The sequence below is a fragment of the Cebus imitator genome, unplaced genomic scaffold (assembly GCF_001604975.1).
Source record: "Cebus imitator isolate Cc_AM_T3 unplaced genomic scaffold, Cebus_imitator-1.0 Scaffold8, whole genome shotgun sequence".
Lineage (NCBI taxonomy): Eukaryota > Metazoa > Chordata > Mammalia > Primates > Cebidae > Cebus > Cebus imitator.
Genome location: NW_016107323.1, coordinates 2,118,416 through 2,132,846, shown reverse-complemented (window position 1 = coordinate 2,132,846; position 14,431 = coordinate 2,118,416). Strand labels below are relative to the sequence as shown.

Below are 14,431 nucleotides of genomic sequence, written 5' to 3'. Positions count from 1 at the left end.
TTGGGTTCTTTCTACTTTTTGGCTATTATGAATAACATTATGAAAATTTATATATAAGTTTCTGCATGAACATATGTTTTCAAGTCTCTTGGGTATATACCTAAGAGTGGAACTGATGAGTCATATGGTAACTCTATGTTTAACTTTTTTGAGTAACTGCCAGACTGTTTTCCAAAGTGGCTACACCATTATATAATCCCACCAATATATGAGGGTTTCAACTTCTCCATATGCTCACCAATATTTGCTCTCATCTGTTTTTTTCTCTTTTAGCTGTCCTAGTGGGTGTGAAGCGGGATCTCACTGCGATTTTGATTTGTATTCCCTAACGTCTAATGATGGTGGGCATCTTGTCATATACTCATTTGGCCATTTGTATTTCTTCTTTGGATAAATGTCTGCTCTTTCAAATCCTTTGCTCATTTTTAAACTGGTGTTCTTTTTATTGCTGAGTCCTAAGAATCCTTTGTATATTTTGGATACTAGGTCCTTATCAGATATAAGATTTGCAAATATTTTCTCTCATTCTGTAAATTTGCTGGAAATTTTCGTGAGTGAGCTTTGACACACAACAGGTTTTAATTTTGATGAAGTCTAATTTATCTATGTTCTTTTACCACTTATGCTTTCTATATGTATTATCTGATACCTTTTGGTTCCTTTAGTTCTCCTTCACTGCTGTCTTTTGTGTTAAATGTGTCTAGTATGTCTTTTTAATCCCTTATTTTTTATTTTACTATATTTTTAAGCTATTTTCTTAGTGGTTGCCTTGAGGATTATAATTAACATTTTTTTAAAAAAATAGTCTAGTTCAGATGAATACCAACCTAATATCAATAGTATAGGAAAGCTTTGCTGTACAATAGTTGTTATGAACTCCCCTAATTTGTGCTATTATTGTCATACAAATTACATCTTTATACATCATGAGCCCACCAACACAGTTTTATAATTATTGCTTTATGAAGCTGTATTTTTACTAAGATAGAGTTACGAATATATTTGTACCAATGTTTATATTTACCTATGTAGTTACCTTTACCAGTGGTCTTTATTTCTTCATATGTATTCAAGTTAACCATCTAGTGTCTTTTCATTTCAACTTGAAGGATTCTTCTCAGTATATTTTAGGCCAGGTATGCTAGCAATCAATTTTCTGTTTTTGTTCACTTGGGAATGTTTTAATTTCTCCCTCATTTCTGAAGGATGTTTTTGTTGGATATAGAATTTTTGGATGGTATTTTTCTTTTACCGTTTTAAATGTCTCATCATATTGCCTTCTGGCCTCCATGGTTTCTGATAAGTCAACTGTGAATTTTATTAAGGACTCTTTTGTACGATGAGTTCCTTGCTGCTTTTGAGATTTCTTCTTTGTCTTTTGATTATTTGTTATGATATGTCTAGGTGTGGAGGCTTTGAGTTTTCCCATCAGAAGTTGTTGAGCTTCTTGGATTGTGCATTCTTGAAATGTGCAAGTTAATGTTTTTCATCAAATTTAGGAAATTTTCAGCCATTCTTTCTTCAAATATTTCTCCTCTACTTTCTTCCTCTCTTCTCTTTCTGGTTCTTCTGTTATGCATATGTTGGCATACATGATCATATCCCACAAGTCTCTGAGGCTTTGTTCATTTTTCTTTATTCTTATTTCTTCTGTTGTTTAGGCTTTTCACCTGCTTGAATCTGCTGTTGCGTTCCTCTAGTGAATTTTTTATTTCAGTTATTGCACAGTTCAACTTCAGTATTTTTATTTGGTTCTTTTTAAAATAATTTTTATCTCTTCATTGATATTCTCTACTTGGCAGGAAATTATTCTCTTACTTTCCTTTAATTCTTTAGACATGGTTTTCTTTAGTTCTTTGGACACACTTACAAAAGCTTATTGAAAATCTTTCTTTAGCAAATCCAAAGTCTAGGCTTCTCCAGGGATGGTTTCTATTAGCTGCTTTTTCCACCTGTGCATGGGCCATACTTTCTGTTTCTTTGCACGTCTTGTAATCTTTTGTTGAAAGGTGGCCATTTAAAATAATAGACTGTGGTAACTCTGGAAAGCAGACCTTCCCCCCATCTCCCTTTACAACATTTGTTGCTGTTGCTGCTACTTTTTTGTTGTTGTTGTTCAATGACTTTCTTGATAATTCTGTAAAGTCTGTATTTTTTATTTCTTGCCACTGCTGAAGTCTCTTTTTGGTTACCTTAATGGTCATCCAATGATCGGGCATAGATTTTCTTAGACATCTTTAACCAATAAGCCTCCTAGCCTTTGCAAGGGGGCTGTCTGTGTGTGTGCCGGGATACACCTTCAGTGTGTGCTCCAACAGGCAGTTTACAACTCTGCCTTAGCCTTCACACTTCCTGCCTGCACAGAGCCTCAAGGTCATCCAGAGTTAAGAGATAAGGGCCTTCTGAGGTCCTTCTTGGGCACGTGCACAAGCCCTGCATGTGTATTGGCCTTCTGGATTCCCAGGAATATGTCAGAGCTTTTCAATGCCTCCTATGGATATCTTATTCCCAGTTAGTCCTTTCAAGTTTGGTCAGCCATTTGTTAGTCTCAGTTAATATCACTGCTGTGGGCAGCTGCAATATTAAATAATTGCCACTAATTATTTTTGACAAATGACCCAGGAATAGGGTTGTTTGTGCATAACAAGCTCTGAGCCAGAACAAATAAACACAAGCCCAAGCCAGGATGGTAGCATGTGCCTGTAGTCCCAGCTACTCAGGAGGCTGAGGCAGGAGGATCACTTGAGTTCAGGAGTTTGAGGCTATGATGCACTTGATCACACCTGTGAATAGCCACTACAATCAGCCTGGACAACATAGTGAGACCCCGCCTCTAACAACAGAAAATCTCTGAGAGTGGAGCTTTTCAGAGAGCTTCCAGGAAGGCCAAATAGTAACAGTTCTTTGGGGATAAGGCTTGTGGAGAGCTCCAGACCCATTTCATTGCCATCAGGGGCTACTAGGCTGTTGATTTTTACAGCTACCATAGTTGCAATGATGGTTTTTCAAGGATATTGCAGAGCTTTTGAGAAAGATGGAAATAGGGCATTTAATACACCATAAAGCTCACTTTTCTTACTGTGATTCAACCATTCTTCTTGAAATGGATTATTGCAGGCCTTTGGTTAATTTCCAGAGTTCTGAGAGAAGCGATTTTAACAATATTTTGCAGTGTTCTCATTGCTTTTATGAAGGAGTGGATTTTCAGAGGTCCTTAATTTACTGTCCCAGAAGTTCTTCTCACCCATTTGTTTTTAACAAGAATTCGGAAAATCTGGAAAGCAGTTTAGCATCATCTGGTTAAGAACATGAATTCTGGAATCAGACCAACCTAGGTTTGAATCCAAGTAGCATGACTTACGAGCTGTGTGACCTTGGGCAAATTACTTAACTTCCCTAAGCCACAGTTTGCTCCTATTATTACCCTCCATTATTATTATTTCCTCCATTATTATTATGCTATTTATAGGGTATAAAATTTGATTCTCCCAGCAATTCTCTGTGGTGGATATTATTATTATATAGTATTATTGTTATTACCCTATAGATTGGGTAATTATTATTATTACCTGAAAAACATTCTAGTATGCACGTAATATGAAACATGTCTTCTGTTACTTGATTCATATCACGTGATTTATAGGGTAATAATGTTACATAATGGTAATATATTATATTATATTATATAATGATAATATTTACCTCAGAGAATTGTTAGGAGAATCAAATTAGGTGCTACATGTAAGACATTCAGCATATTCCCAGAATGATAATATTAGAAAAGTGGACTGTTTGCAGGGACTGAACACATCAATTCCCATAAAATTTCCTTCATTATATTCTACATAAACACAATGGAAATAGCTCATAGATCATGAGCACTCTGTGGGAAAAGGCAAGAGACCTTCTTCCTATTTTTTGTTTCTTTTTAAAGCATTGACAATTCCTCTATATGAAATAATTTTTTTAATAATTAAATTTCCTTTTAATACTTTGCATTGACATGTTACCTCACTTTTTCCTCACAATAACTATGAAGCCAGTATCATTATCCCCATCGCACTGTTGAAAACAACTGATCCTCAACAAAGTTCATTGACTAACTTCAATTTTCTTACCAGCCACTGGCAGAGAGTACAATTTAGGCAACACATGTGTAACAGCCAAAAAGTGAAAACCGGGAGGAACTTAAGGAAAGCAAACTTAAAATGGCACCAGTGTAAAAGGAAACTTAATTGACAAAGGCATTTTGAAGAATTTCAGTGAAAGCAATAGCTGCGCTCCACCAATGCCGCCACTAGATGGTGGTATTTCCATTACCTAGAGGTCTTGTGAGTTACCTTTCATCTGCGTGAGAAAGAAAATCTGAGAGCTCTATAAAGCCTGGCCTAGAGCACTTCTGTCATCACAGCTTCTAACCTCCTGGCCAAGGCAAGCATCGTGAGGACCAAATCTCACATATACATATCTTCTTTACAGTCGGAACTAGAATTCCATTGACTTCTCCCTCTGCATGAGTGAATATGCTTCTTTATTGATTTTTAACATCAAATCGTTAAACACGGAAATCTATTGAATCTATTGATATAATTCTCTCAGGTTTCAAAGGAAGTCAATGAAATGACAGTAAAAATGCCATACCAGTGTTTCATAAATGGACAGTTCACAGATGCAGACGATGGAAAGACTTACGACACTATCAACCCAACGGATGGATCTGTGAGTAATTCTTCAGTGTGTGGTGATCACTGGTCATGGATTTTTAGTTTACACACCATGGTAAAACAGGAAGTCTTAAGAAGCTCAATTATTCTCTCGCTCTGCCTCTAAGCACTTCACACAAATGGACTTCATGCTTTTCTTTCAATTCTGGTACCAGCTGCTATGAACTGTAGTAACCTATTTTATGGAACATTTATGATGAACTTAGACAGGTAGCTTTACATATACACATCAGAGGCACTCATCTGCATAGAGCTTTATGTGAAATAAATTTTCAGACTTTGAAGACTCATGGCAAGAAATTCAGCTTTCCTAAGGCACTGGAAGAACTAGAGTTGTCCATCTTCCTAAGTATGTTCTTCCATAAAGTAGTATGACATGAGAGGTAGTAAATTTCTGGTTCACAATTTTCATATTAAAATTGTTCTTTTTCTTTACCATAGTACTGGATATACTCATTTTTCATCATAACACTTTTTTTGGATTTTATCAGTAACACTCTATTTTTTTCTATTAATACAGTATTAATTCCAAGAACCATATTTTCATATCTCTCATGTGGCCTATTTTTACTTACCTTGAAATAGATAATATGCAAAGTATCCTACGCTTCTTTGGCGGATGTTGATAAAGCAGTAGCAGCAGCAAAAGATGCTTTTGAAAATGGCGAATGGGGAAGAATGAATGCAAGAGAAAGAGGAAGACTGATGTACAGGTATTTTTTTTTTTTTGGAAAGCAAGTCTGGTAGAGACAGGGTTTCACTATGTTGGCCAGGCTGGTCTCAAACTCCTGACCTCAGGTGATCTGCCTGCCTCAGCCTCCCAAAATGCTGGGATTACAGGCATGAGTGGTAGCATGTTCCTATAGTCCCAGCTACTTGGGAGGCTGAGGCAGGAGAATTGCTTGAATCTGGGAGGTGGAGGTTGCAGTGAGCCAAGATCGCACCACTGCACTCCAGCCTGGGACAGACAGCATGATTCTGTCTCAAAAAAAAAAGAAAAAGAAAAAGAAATGCAAGTCTACTACCTTTGGATACTGACTTACATTGCCATGATTTTAAAAATTTCTGCAAAACATTCTAGTATGCACCTAATATGAAATATGTCTTCTGTTACTTGACTCATATTAAATCCCATATATGTGAGTTCCTGATTACATTAGTACGCTTGCATCAGGCAGGGTCCCAGCTGGAAAAGAAGTTTAACGAAGAACTGTTTACAAAGATGTGGACAAGGTCAAGGGAATCCAATAAAGGATATTGAAGCATCTAGGCAGGGCTAGCAGCAGGGGGAAGCTGCTACGCCTTTAAGGTCTGAAGGGACAGAAGAAGGAGCTGTTACTGGAATCTGGCAAGATCTGCATCTATAGGAGAAAACCACTCTCCAGTGGAGGGACATGGCAGCTTCTGAACCACTTCTGAGCCTATCAGTGAGGCAGCCAGGGAATCCAATTCCCTGACAACTTTTTCCTTCAGTGCACCAATCTCCTGCGGGTGCCTCCCAGTGGCCTCTCATTGGCCAAGCCCAATGTGAGAGCAAGGGAGCCAGGTGATGTAGTCTGTAAAGGTCATTCACCAGGGTCAAGGTCACATAGCAGGGTGGAGAATGGATACAGAAAATGGCAAGTGGAAAATATCTAGCACTCCACTGTTTTCAAAAACAAATTTTAGATCAACTTGATGTGTAAGTCACAGGAATAAGGAAGAAAAATAATAAGGACTGGGAAGAATATTATAAATCAGTAACTAACAATATGAGGAGTAATTAGATTCAATCATAAATTCCATTTGCTGTTTACCTAAAATAAATATCTGACCTAGATCAAAAGGTATGATTTGGCTGTGTCCCCACCCAAATCTTATCTTGAATTGTAGCTCCGATAATTCCCCTGTGTCATGGGAGGGACCCAGTGGGAGGTAATTAAATCATGAGGGCAAGTCTTTCCTGTGCTGTTCTTGTGAAAGTAAGTCTCACGAGATCTGATGGTTTTATAAAGGGCAGTTCTGCTGCACATGCTCTCTTGCCTGCCACCATGTAAGATGTGCCTTTGCTCCTCCTTTGCCTTCCGTCATGATTGTAAGGCCTCCCTAGCCCTGTGGATCTGTGAGTCAATTACACCTATTTCCTTTACAAATTACCCAGTCTCAGGTATGTCTTTATTAGCAGTGTGAGAATGAATACAAGCAAGAGCTGGAAGAAAGATTGTGGGAGAGGGATTTCAGGCTGGACTCTAGAGTGGCCCCAAAGGAACAGCTCAGAGAGCCACTACAAATACAGAAGAAAAACAAATAGAGAAGTTGAACACAAAAGATGAATTTTTACTATATCATAGTCATGATACAGTCCTGCACTTACTTTCCCATAAAACTGAACACCAAACAGGAATCTGTCATAGTGTGTGTAATTCATTCTGAATGTTTCTATCTTGTCTCTTCAGTTAGTGTTAGAAATATTTTTGTGCCAACCAGAAATCCTCAAATGTTCATGGGTTCTCAAAAGGTGTGGGTTGCACTCCAGTATCTCCCTGCATAGTCATGAACTGACCATCCCCACTGTTTTCTATCATCGATCTCCTTGTTTTACCATGACTCAGTCATTGCTCTACTTCTTACACATATTTGAGGCAAGCTGTACACACTTCAAATACCTGCTGCTTCTCCTTTGTAATTCTTGAAGCAAAGGATTTATGAAATTATTTGTTTACTGCTTTCTTCCCGACTGGACCATGATCTCCATAAGGGCAGAGTTCTGATCCATATGTGTTTACCTCTGAATTCTCCATCCTTAGGATACTGCATTCTATGTAACAGAAGCTCAATCAGTACTTGAGTTAATTTCTTTCACTGACTACACAGACTTGCAGACCTACTGGAGGAGAACCAAGAAGAGCTGGCAACCATTGAAGCCCTTGATTCGGGGGCTGTCTATACCTTGGCTCTGAAGACTCACATTGGAATGTCTGTGCAAACATTCAGATATTTTGCTGGCTGGTGCGACAAAATCCAGGTAAGCATAAATGTTATTTGTTCTGAAAGAAAAAGGGACTAACATTGATTAGTTTGTACCAGGCACTGTGTCAGATCCTTTTTTCATGAAGGTTTTTTTACACCAACATAACAGGGTTGCCTTGGTCCATTTTATGTGGCTATAACAGAATACTGGAGACTAAGTAATTTATAAAGAACAGAAAGTTATTCTCTCACAGTTCTGGAGGCTGGGAAGTCTAAGATAAAGGTGCCAGCAGGTGTGGGCTCTAGTTTTAAGATGGTGCCTTGTTGCTGCATCCTCTGGAACAGGTGAACATTGTGTCCTTACCTGGCAGAAGAGTAGAAGAGACTGAACCCACTCCTGCAAGTCCGTTTTTTAATTTTAATTTTTTTTTTTTTTTTTAACTTTTGAGACAGGGTCTCACTCTTGTCTCTCAGGCTGGAATGCAATTGTGCCAGATCAGCTCACTGCAACCTCTGCCTCCCCAGTTCAAGCAATTCTCCTGCCTCAGCCTCCTGAGTAGCTGGTATTACAGGCACTTACCACCATGCCTGGCTGATTTTTGTACTTTTAGTAGAGATGGGGTTTCACCATGTTGGCCAGGCTGGTCTTGAACTGATTCAACCACCTTGGCCTCCCAAAGTGCTGGGATTACAGGCGTGAGACACCGCACCCAGCCCCTGCAAACCCTTTTTATAGCAGCATTGATCCATTCATTAAGTGGACCTGTCATGACCTAAACACCTCCTATTAGGGCCCTACCTCCCAACACTGTTGCATTGGGGCCTCCCAACACTGTTGCATTGGGGGTTAAGTTCCCAGCACATGAATTTTGGGGGACACTTTCAGACCCTAGCAATGGTTATAGCATCCACGGGAAGTAAATGGATAGCTCTTATCCCCTTATTACCTGTGAAGAAACAGAGGCTTAAGGACATGGATGCTTTTCCTATAATTCATAGCAAGTAGACCATACAACCAGATTTGAACTCAAGATTTTCTGAATATAAAGTCTAATGATATTCTTTGCACTTTACTATAATATCTCCTGAGGGTGTTGAATAGTTTTCTAGACATTTTGGAGAAAACTTAGTATCATGTAGGGTTTACAAATTCAAATACCTACAATGGCCAGAGAGCTACTGTAGATGGTGGAAGCAGACTGAGTATGAGAAAAAGTTTGTCTTTGAACATGTGTCCTAAGAGAAATAAATTTCAAAAAAAATTTTTTTTTTTCCTTTGAGACGGAGTCTTTGTCTGTTGCTCAGGCTGGAGTGCAGTGGTACCATCTCAGCTCACTGCAACCTCCGCCTCCCAGGTTCAAGCAATTCTCCTGCCTCAGCCTCCCAAGTAGCTGGGATTACAGGTGCTCACCACCACACTCCGCTAATTTTTGTATTTTTAGTAGAGGCGGGGTTTCACCATGTTGGCCAGGCTGGTCTCAAACTCCTCACCTCAAGTGATTTGCCTGCCTCGGCCTCCCAAAGTGCTGGGATTTCAGGCATGAGTCACCGTGCCTGGCAAAAAAACAACAACAACAAAAAACTTTTTCAAAGAAAAATTTTGATAAAGACACAGGAACACTAAATAAATATTTCATTTTCCTTTTACTATAATAATAGCAAACATGGGGTGATAAATGGCAGCAATACTAGCTCCAGCACTGGGGGTACAAAAGGGAAAGGCAGGACCTGTAGCAAACTGCAGTACGCATGTTCCCCAAAGACTCATGATAATCACTGCGGTACCAGTCATTGGAACCACCTTCCCAGCAGCAGAAAGAAGGAAGTGAGAAAGGGGGAGTGGTAAAAGGAATTTACAAAGCATTCTGACTTCCCAGTACCTTTTGCTTATATCCCTCCGTGGCCATCTCTATCTGCTAAGGAGACTGGGAAACATCCTATTTCATCTGGGTACGTTGCTGCCACCAATGTTAATGTACAGTCAGATGGACCTGAGCCCAAGTTTCAGCTTTGGCATGTATCAGCCGATGTTGTTAAAGTTATTTTATCTCTCCAAACCTTCCTTTCCTCCTCTATGAAATGGTCACAATAATACATACTTTGCAAGTTACGTTTTGGGGACTGGAAAAAGTATTTGTATGCTACAGGATTAGTGGAGTCTGCAACATAGCAGGTTTGCACAAAAACGCAGTTTTTATCGTGGTTCAGCCGCAAAGTCATGCATATATTGATATTTACTAATCATAGTTCAGATCCATCTCTCATCCCCAGTTATGAAATCCCGATAGCTCTGAAACCCAAAAATTGTTTGATTGGTTCAAACTCATTTGATGCCAAACACTGACCTGAATGAAAATAATCTATTAATAATATTGATTTACATCACCTAGAGTGAATATTCTAATATGTTTCGGTGAATAAATACTAGTGTGTTTGATTATGGAAAATCAAACACAAATACCTTATATTATTTACTACCCCAGCAAGATTTGAGTAAGATTTCCCAAATCTCAGGAATTTCCCATAATCTTGGGAAATCTTACCCAAATCTTGCTGGGGTAGTAGATAATACAAGATATATGCACTATATTACATTTCTGAGGTCCAAAAACATTCTTAATTCCAAAACATAACTGGCTACAAGTATTTTAAGAAATTGTACACTCTATTAGTAGTAGCAATAATATTTTCTGTGGCAAAGCAAATGAATAGCTTTCATTAAAGGATACTATTGTGAATCTGTTAGGATTAAGTTGGCTGCATATAATGGCCAATTTAATCCTATTTTTTATCCTATTATTTTTCTCTCACTTTCAAGGAGTCCAAAGACAGGCAGTCAGGACTAGTATGTGAGATGCAAACTCTTTTTCTGTCTTTGCCAGGCCATCTTTAGTACCATGTGACCTCCACCCTCAAGGTTGACTCATGGTCTCAAGAAGACCAATGCAGTGCCAGCCATTTCAGCAATAGTCTAAACAGGAAGAAGGAGGAAATAGACATGGAGGGAAGAATAAAAGAATTGAATTAGCCTAGTTTAAATAGCTTTCGCCTTCCAATGCCTTGTGCTTGTATCTTCCATTGACCATCCCTAATCTGGAGAATGGCAACCATAGTATTTGATCTGGGCATATTGCTGTCCCCATTATTAATATAGGGATTCTGTTACTAAGGACAGTTGGGAGAGTGGATAATAGGCAGGCAATTCACATTCTCTGCCACGCCAAGCAATTGGGAATGGACTAAATTAGAAATACATTTATTCTACTGTGTTTCATGGTTCTCTTGAGAAACAAATAGCTGTTTCTTCTTTGGCATGGATATAGTTCTTATCAACAAACACTTTTCATATCAGCTAAGAAAAAGTAAGAGAGAAAGACGGAAAATGGATCCTTTGAGATGAAATTTACTTATTTAAATCAGTAAAATAGGTATCAACTTTTCTTATTCCTTAGGGTTCTACTATTCCAATCAACCAAGCCCGTCCAAATCGCAATCTGACCTTCACCAAGAAAGAACCACTCGGGTAAGATAAGGAGAGTGCCTCTGAGTGAATCATGAGTTGTTATTTCAAACAGCTAAGCATGTCGAATTTCTTCCCCTGCAGCGTCTGTGCCATTGTTATTCCCTGGAACTACCCGCTGATGATGCTGGCGTGGAAGAGCGCTGCGTGTTTGGCAGCAGGCAATACCTTAGTGCTCAAGCCTGCACAGGTAAGGCACAAAGGGCCAGGTGCAGAATCACCTCCTCTCTTATATCCAGTACTTCAAAAAAGTGACATGTATTTATATATAGCAAACAAAAATGAGATTATATGGCATTTTTCTCATATATCATGGACAACTTTTCATATCAGTAAATACTCATTTTTAATGGCTACCTAATACATTGTATGGAGATGCCACAATTTAAAACTTCCATCATAATAGAAGCAAGCATGGTGCACATCAGTGAAGTCCATCGACTTCCCACAAACCAATTCAATTCTTGCAGAATGCCAAGTGCCCAACAATTAGGGAATTATTTAGAGTAATTATGAGACATCAAAAAAAGTATTATGCAGGTATTCAAATTTAATTGTCAAAAATGCTGTAAAGGCAGAGGTTGCAATGAGCTGAGATCGTGCCACTGCGCTCCAGCCTGGGCAACAGAGCTTGACTCTGTCTCAAAAAATATATATATATTCACTATATATATAGTGAAGATGGAAGATGAGGGAAAAGCATGTAAAAGAACGTCTGTAATTGTGGCAACTCTGCAAAAGCATATCCAGATGGATAACAAGAAAATACTTCTAAGAAGTAGTTCAGGTAGTTCTCAAAGAATCTTTTAGTGCTACAATAGCTTTTTAAGAAAAAAATATAGCAGCCAAGTTAACACTGGCTGAGCCTTTACTATGTAAAGTGCACTATGTAAAGTATGAAGAAAAATAAACTTCTTCCTTGGGTTTCTGTTATATGCAGGTAACTGTACTATGTAGTAGGCTTTCTGAGGTGCATAAGTCATGAAGAAAACTTGGTCATCATTCTAGATTGTATAATCTGTTACCTGTCAACTCCTTTATTTCTTCTTTCACAACTTAAAAAAATACAATTTCATTTGGCATAGTTACATGGTCATGTGGCCTTGGCCATTTTGTTTTAATCATTGAAAACGATTTTATTTGAAAAAGTAGATATACATGTAAAGTTTTCAAAATTCAAAATATACAAAGAGGTAAATAGTGAAATGTCTCCCTCCTATCCTTATTCCCCAGCCAACCAGTTTACCTTCCAGACATAACCAATGTAATTAACTGTTATCTGTTAGTGGCTTAGATATTCCAGGGATAGTCTCTACATATATATGTGTATATTAAAGAATATGTAGTTTTATATGTATATGTAGAGAGATACACATTATTATATGTAGATATATCTTATTATGTATGTGTATATGTATATATTGCTACTTAATGGGCATAAAGCTTCAATTATTGGCCAGGTGAGGTGGCTCAAGCCTGTAACCCCAGCACTTTGGGAGGCCAAGGCGGGTAGATCACTTGAGGTTAGAAGTTCAAGACCAGCCTGACCAACATGGTGAAAACCCATCTCTACTGAAAATACAAAAAATTAGCTGGGCATGGTGGCAGGTGTCTGTGATCCCAGCTACTCCAGAGACTGAGGCAGGAGAATTGCTTGAACCCAGGAGGCGGAGGTTGCAGTGAGCAGAGGTTGCACCACTGCACTCCAGCCTGGGCGACAAGAGTGAAACTCTGCCTAAAAAAAGGAAAAAAGCCCTTCAATTATGTAAGATGAAAAAGTTCTAGAGGTCCTCTGTACAACGTTGTACCTATAGTTAACAATACTATATTTTGCACTTCAAAATTTGTTAAGAGAGTAGAGCTCAGGTTAAATTGTTCTTACCACAATAAAATAAAAATTTTAAAAACACACACAAAAAGTAGCATTCTATATACTTACCAAAGGAAAAAAATCTTTTTTTTTTAGCAGTTTCCATTGTATAGCTAAAACAAATTTTACTTAACCAATCCGTAATTATGGATATTCAGATTTTCTCTCCTTTTGCTGTATAAACCATACTACAGTTAATAACCTTATAAACAAGTATAATGCACATGTGCAAGTGTATTTAAAGGATATGTTTCTAATAGCAGAATCCCTCAGTGAAAAAATACATCTATTTGTGTGATAGATATTGACAAATCCATCCATGAGGGTCATATTAGCTCACCAGCATTGTACAAGAGTGCTGTTTCCCAGTCTTGTTTAACGGGTGCACAACCCATTAAACAGCAAGAAGCAAGTGAGGAGACAGATAATCTAGTCCAGTGGAGCTCCACACTGGCTATACATTAGAATCACCCGAAGTTCTCCTTTTAAAATGCTGATATCAGGCCCCACTGGCAGAGATGAGGCCTGATATCAGTATTTTAAAAGGAGAGATCTGATTTAATTGGTCTAAGTTGGAGACCACGCATTACTATTACTTGAAAGCTTCACATTCTTCCAAGGCACGGCAAAGGTGGAGAACCAGTAAATGATATCCGGTGAGAGTGCTAATCACTGAAAAATGGCAATGAGTATATAGAATGTCCAAAAATTACAAACGTTTCTTGAGTGTATAGCAGTTGCCAGGCAGGTAGTAGTGATGAAGATATACAAAGCTTCTGTTCCCATGGAAATTACAGTCTGGCTCTATCTGCAGTTTAAAACTGGTAGTTTTATAGTTGAAGATAATTTAAAATCTGAGAATGAAAGACCCAAAGGTGCCATTGTTATGCTGGAGTTTTTTATTTTATTGGAAAATACTATGCAATGATGCATTTATAATATTAGGGCTCTGTATGAATGTCAGGAGGATTGAATTTAGATGACTCTTCTTAAACTGGTTGTCTGCTTTGTTATATGTGTGCAAGATTCCCTCCTGGCTTCATACAAAAGAAGGCATCAATTTCTAAGGCCTAGAGTGGCTGGTCCAGGTGTGACAAGTTCTGACTTTATTAACCTAATATTTAGCAATGACCTACCCTAGCCCAGAACCATACTAGAGGCTTTCTCACATAGTATGCAAACCTACAATCCTACAGAAACACTGAATAGCCAAATGGAAGAAAACCAATAGAAATGAAAAGAGTTGTGATGGAGATGAAACCATTTATTTTATTTATAAATCACATTTTAAAACCTTTATACTCTTACTTTAAAAGAATTATAATTAATTTAGGATAGTTAGTTTTTTTTTTTTTTTTTTTTTTTTTT

General features: G+C 38.1%; 1 protein-coding gene across 1 annotated transcript in view; it reads left to right on the top strand.

The window, feature by feature from the left end:
- The window catches only part of ALDH1L2 (aldehyde dehydrogenase 1 family member L2), a 73,025-nt gene that overhangs the window by 29,112 nt on the left and 29,482 nt on the right, over positions 1 to 14,431 (top strand). The window contains exons 11-15 of the mRNA XM_017540580.2: positions 4,600 to 4,719; positions 5,310 to 5,437; positions 7,578 to 7,728; positions 11,126 to 11,196; positions 11,278 to 11,383. Coding sequence (XP_017396069.1) covers positions 4,600 to 4,719; positions 5,310 to 5,437; positions 7,578 to 7,728; positions 11,126 to 11,196; positions 11,278 to 11,383 — 576 coding nt within the window. The remainder of the gene's footprint in view (positions 1 to 4,599; positions 4,720 to 5,309; positions 5,438 to 7,577; positions 7,729 to 11,125; positions 11,197 to 11,277; positions 11,384 to 14,431) is intronic.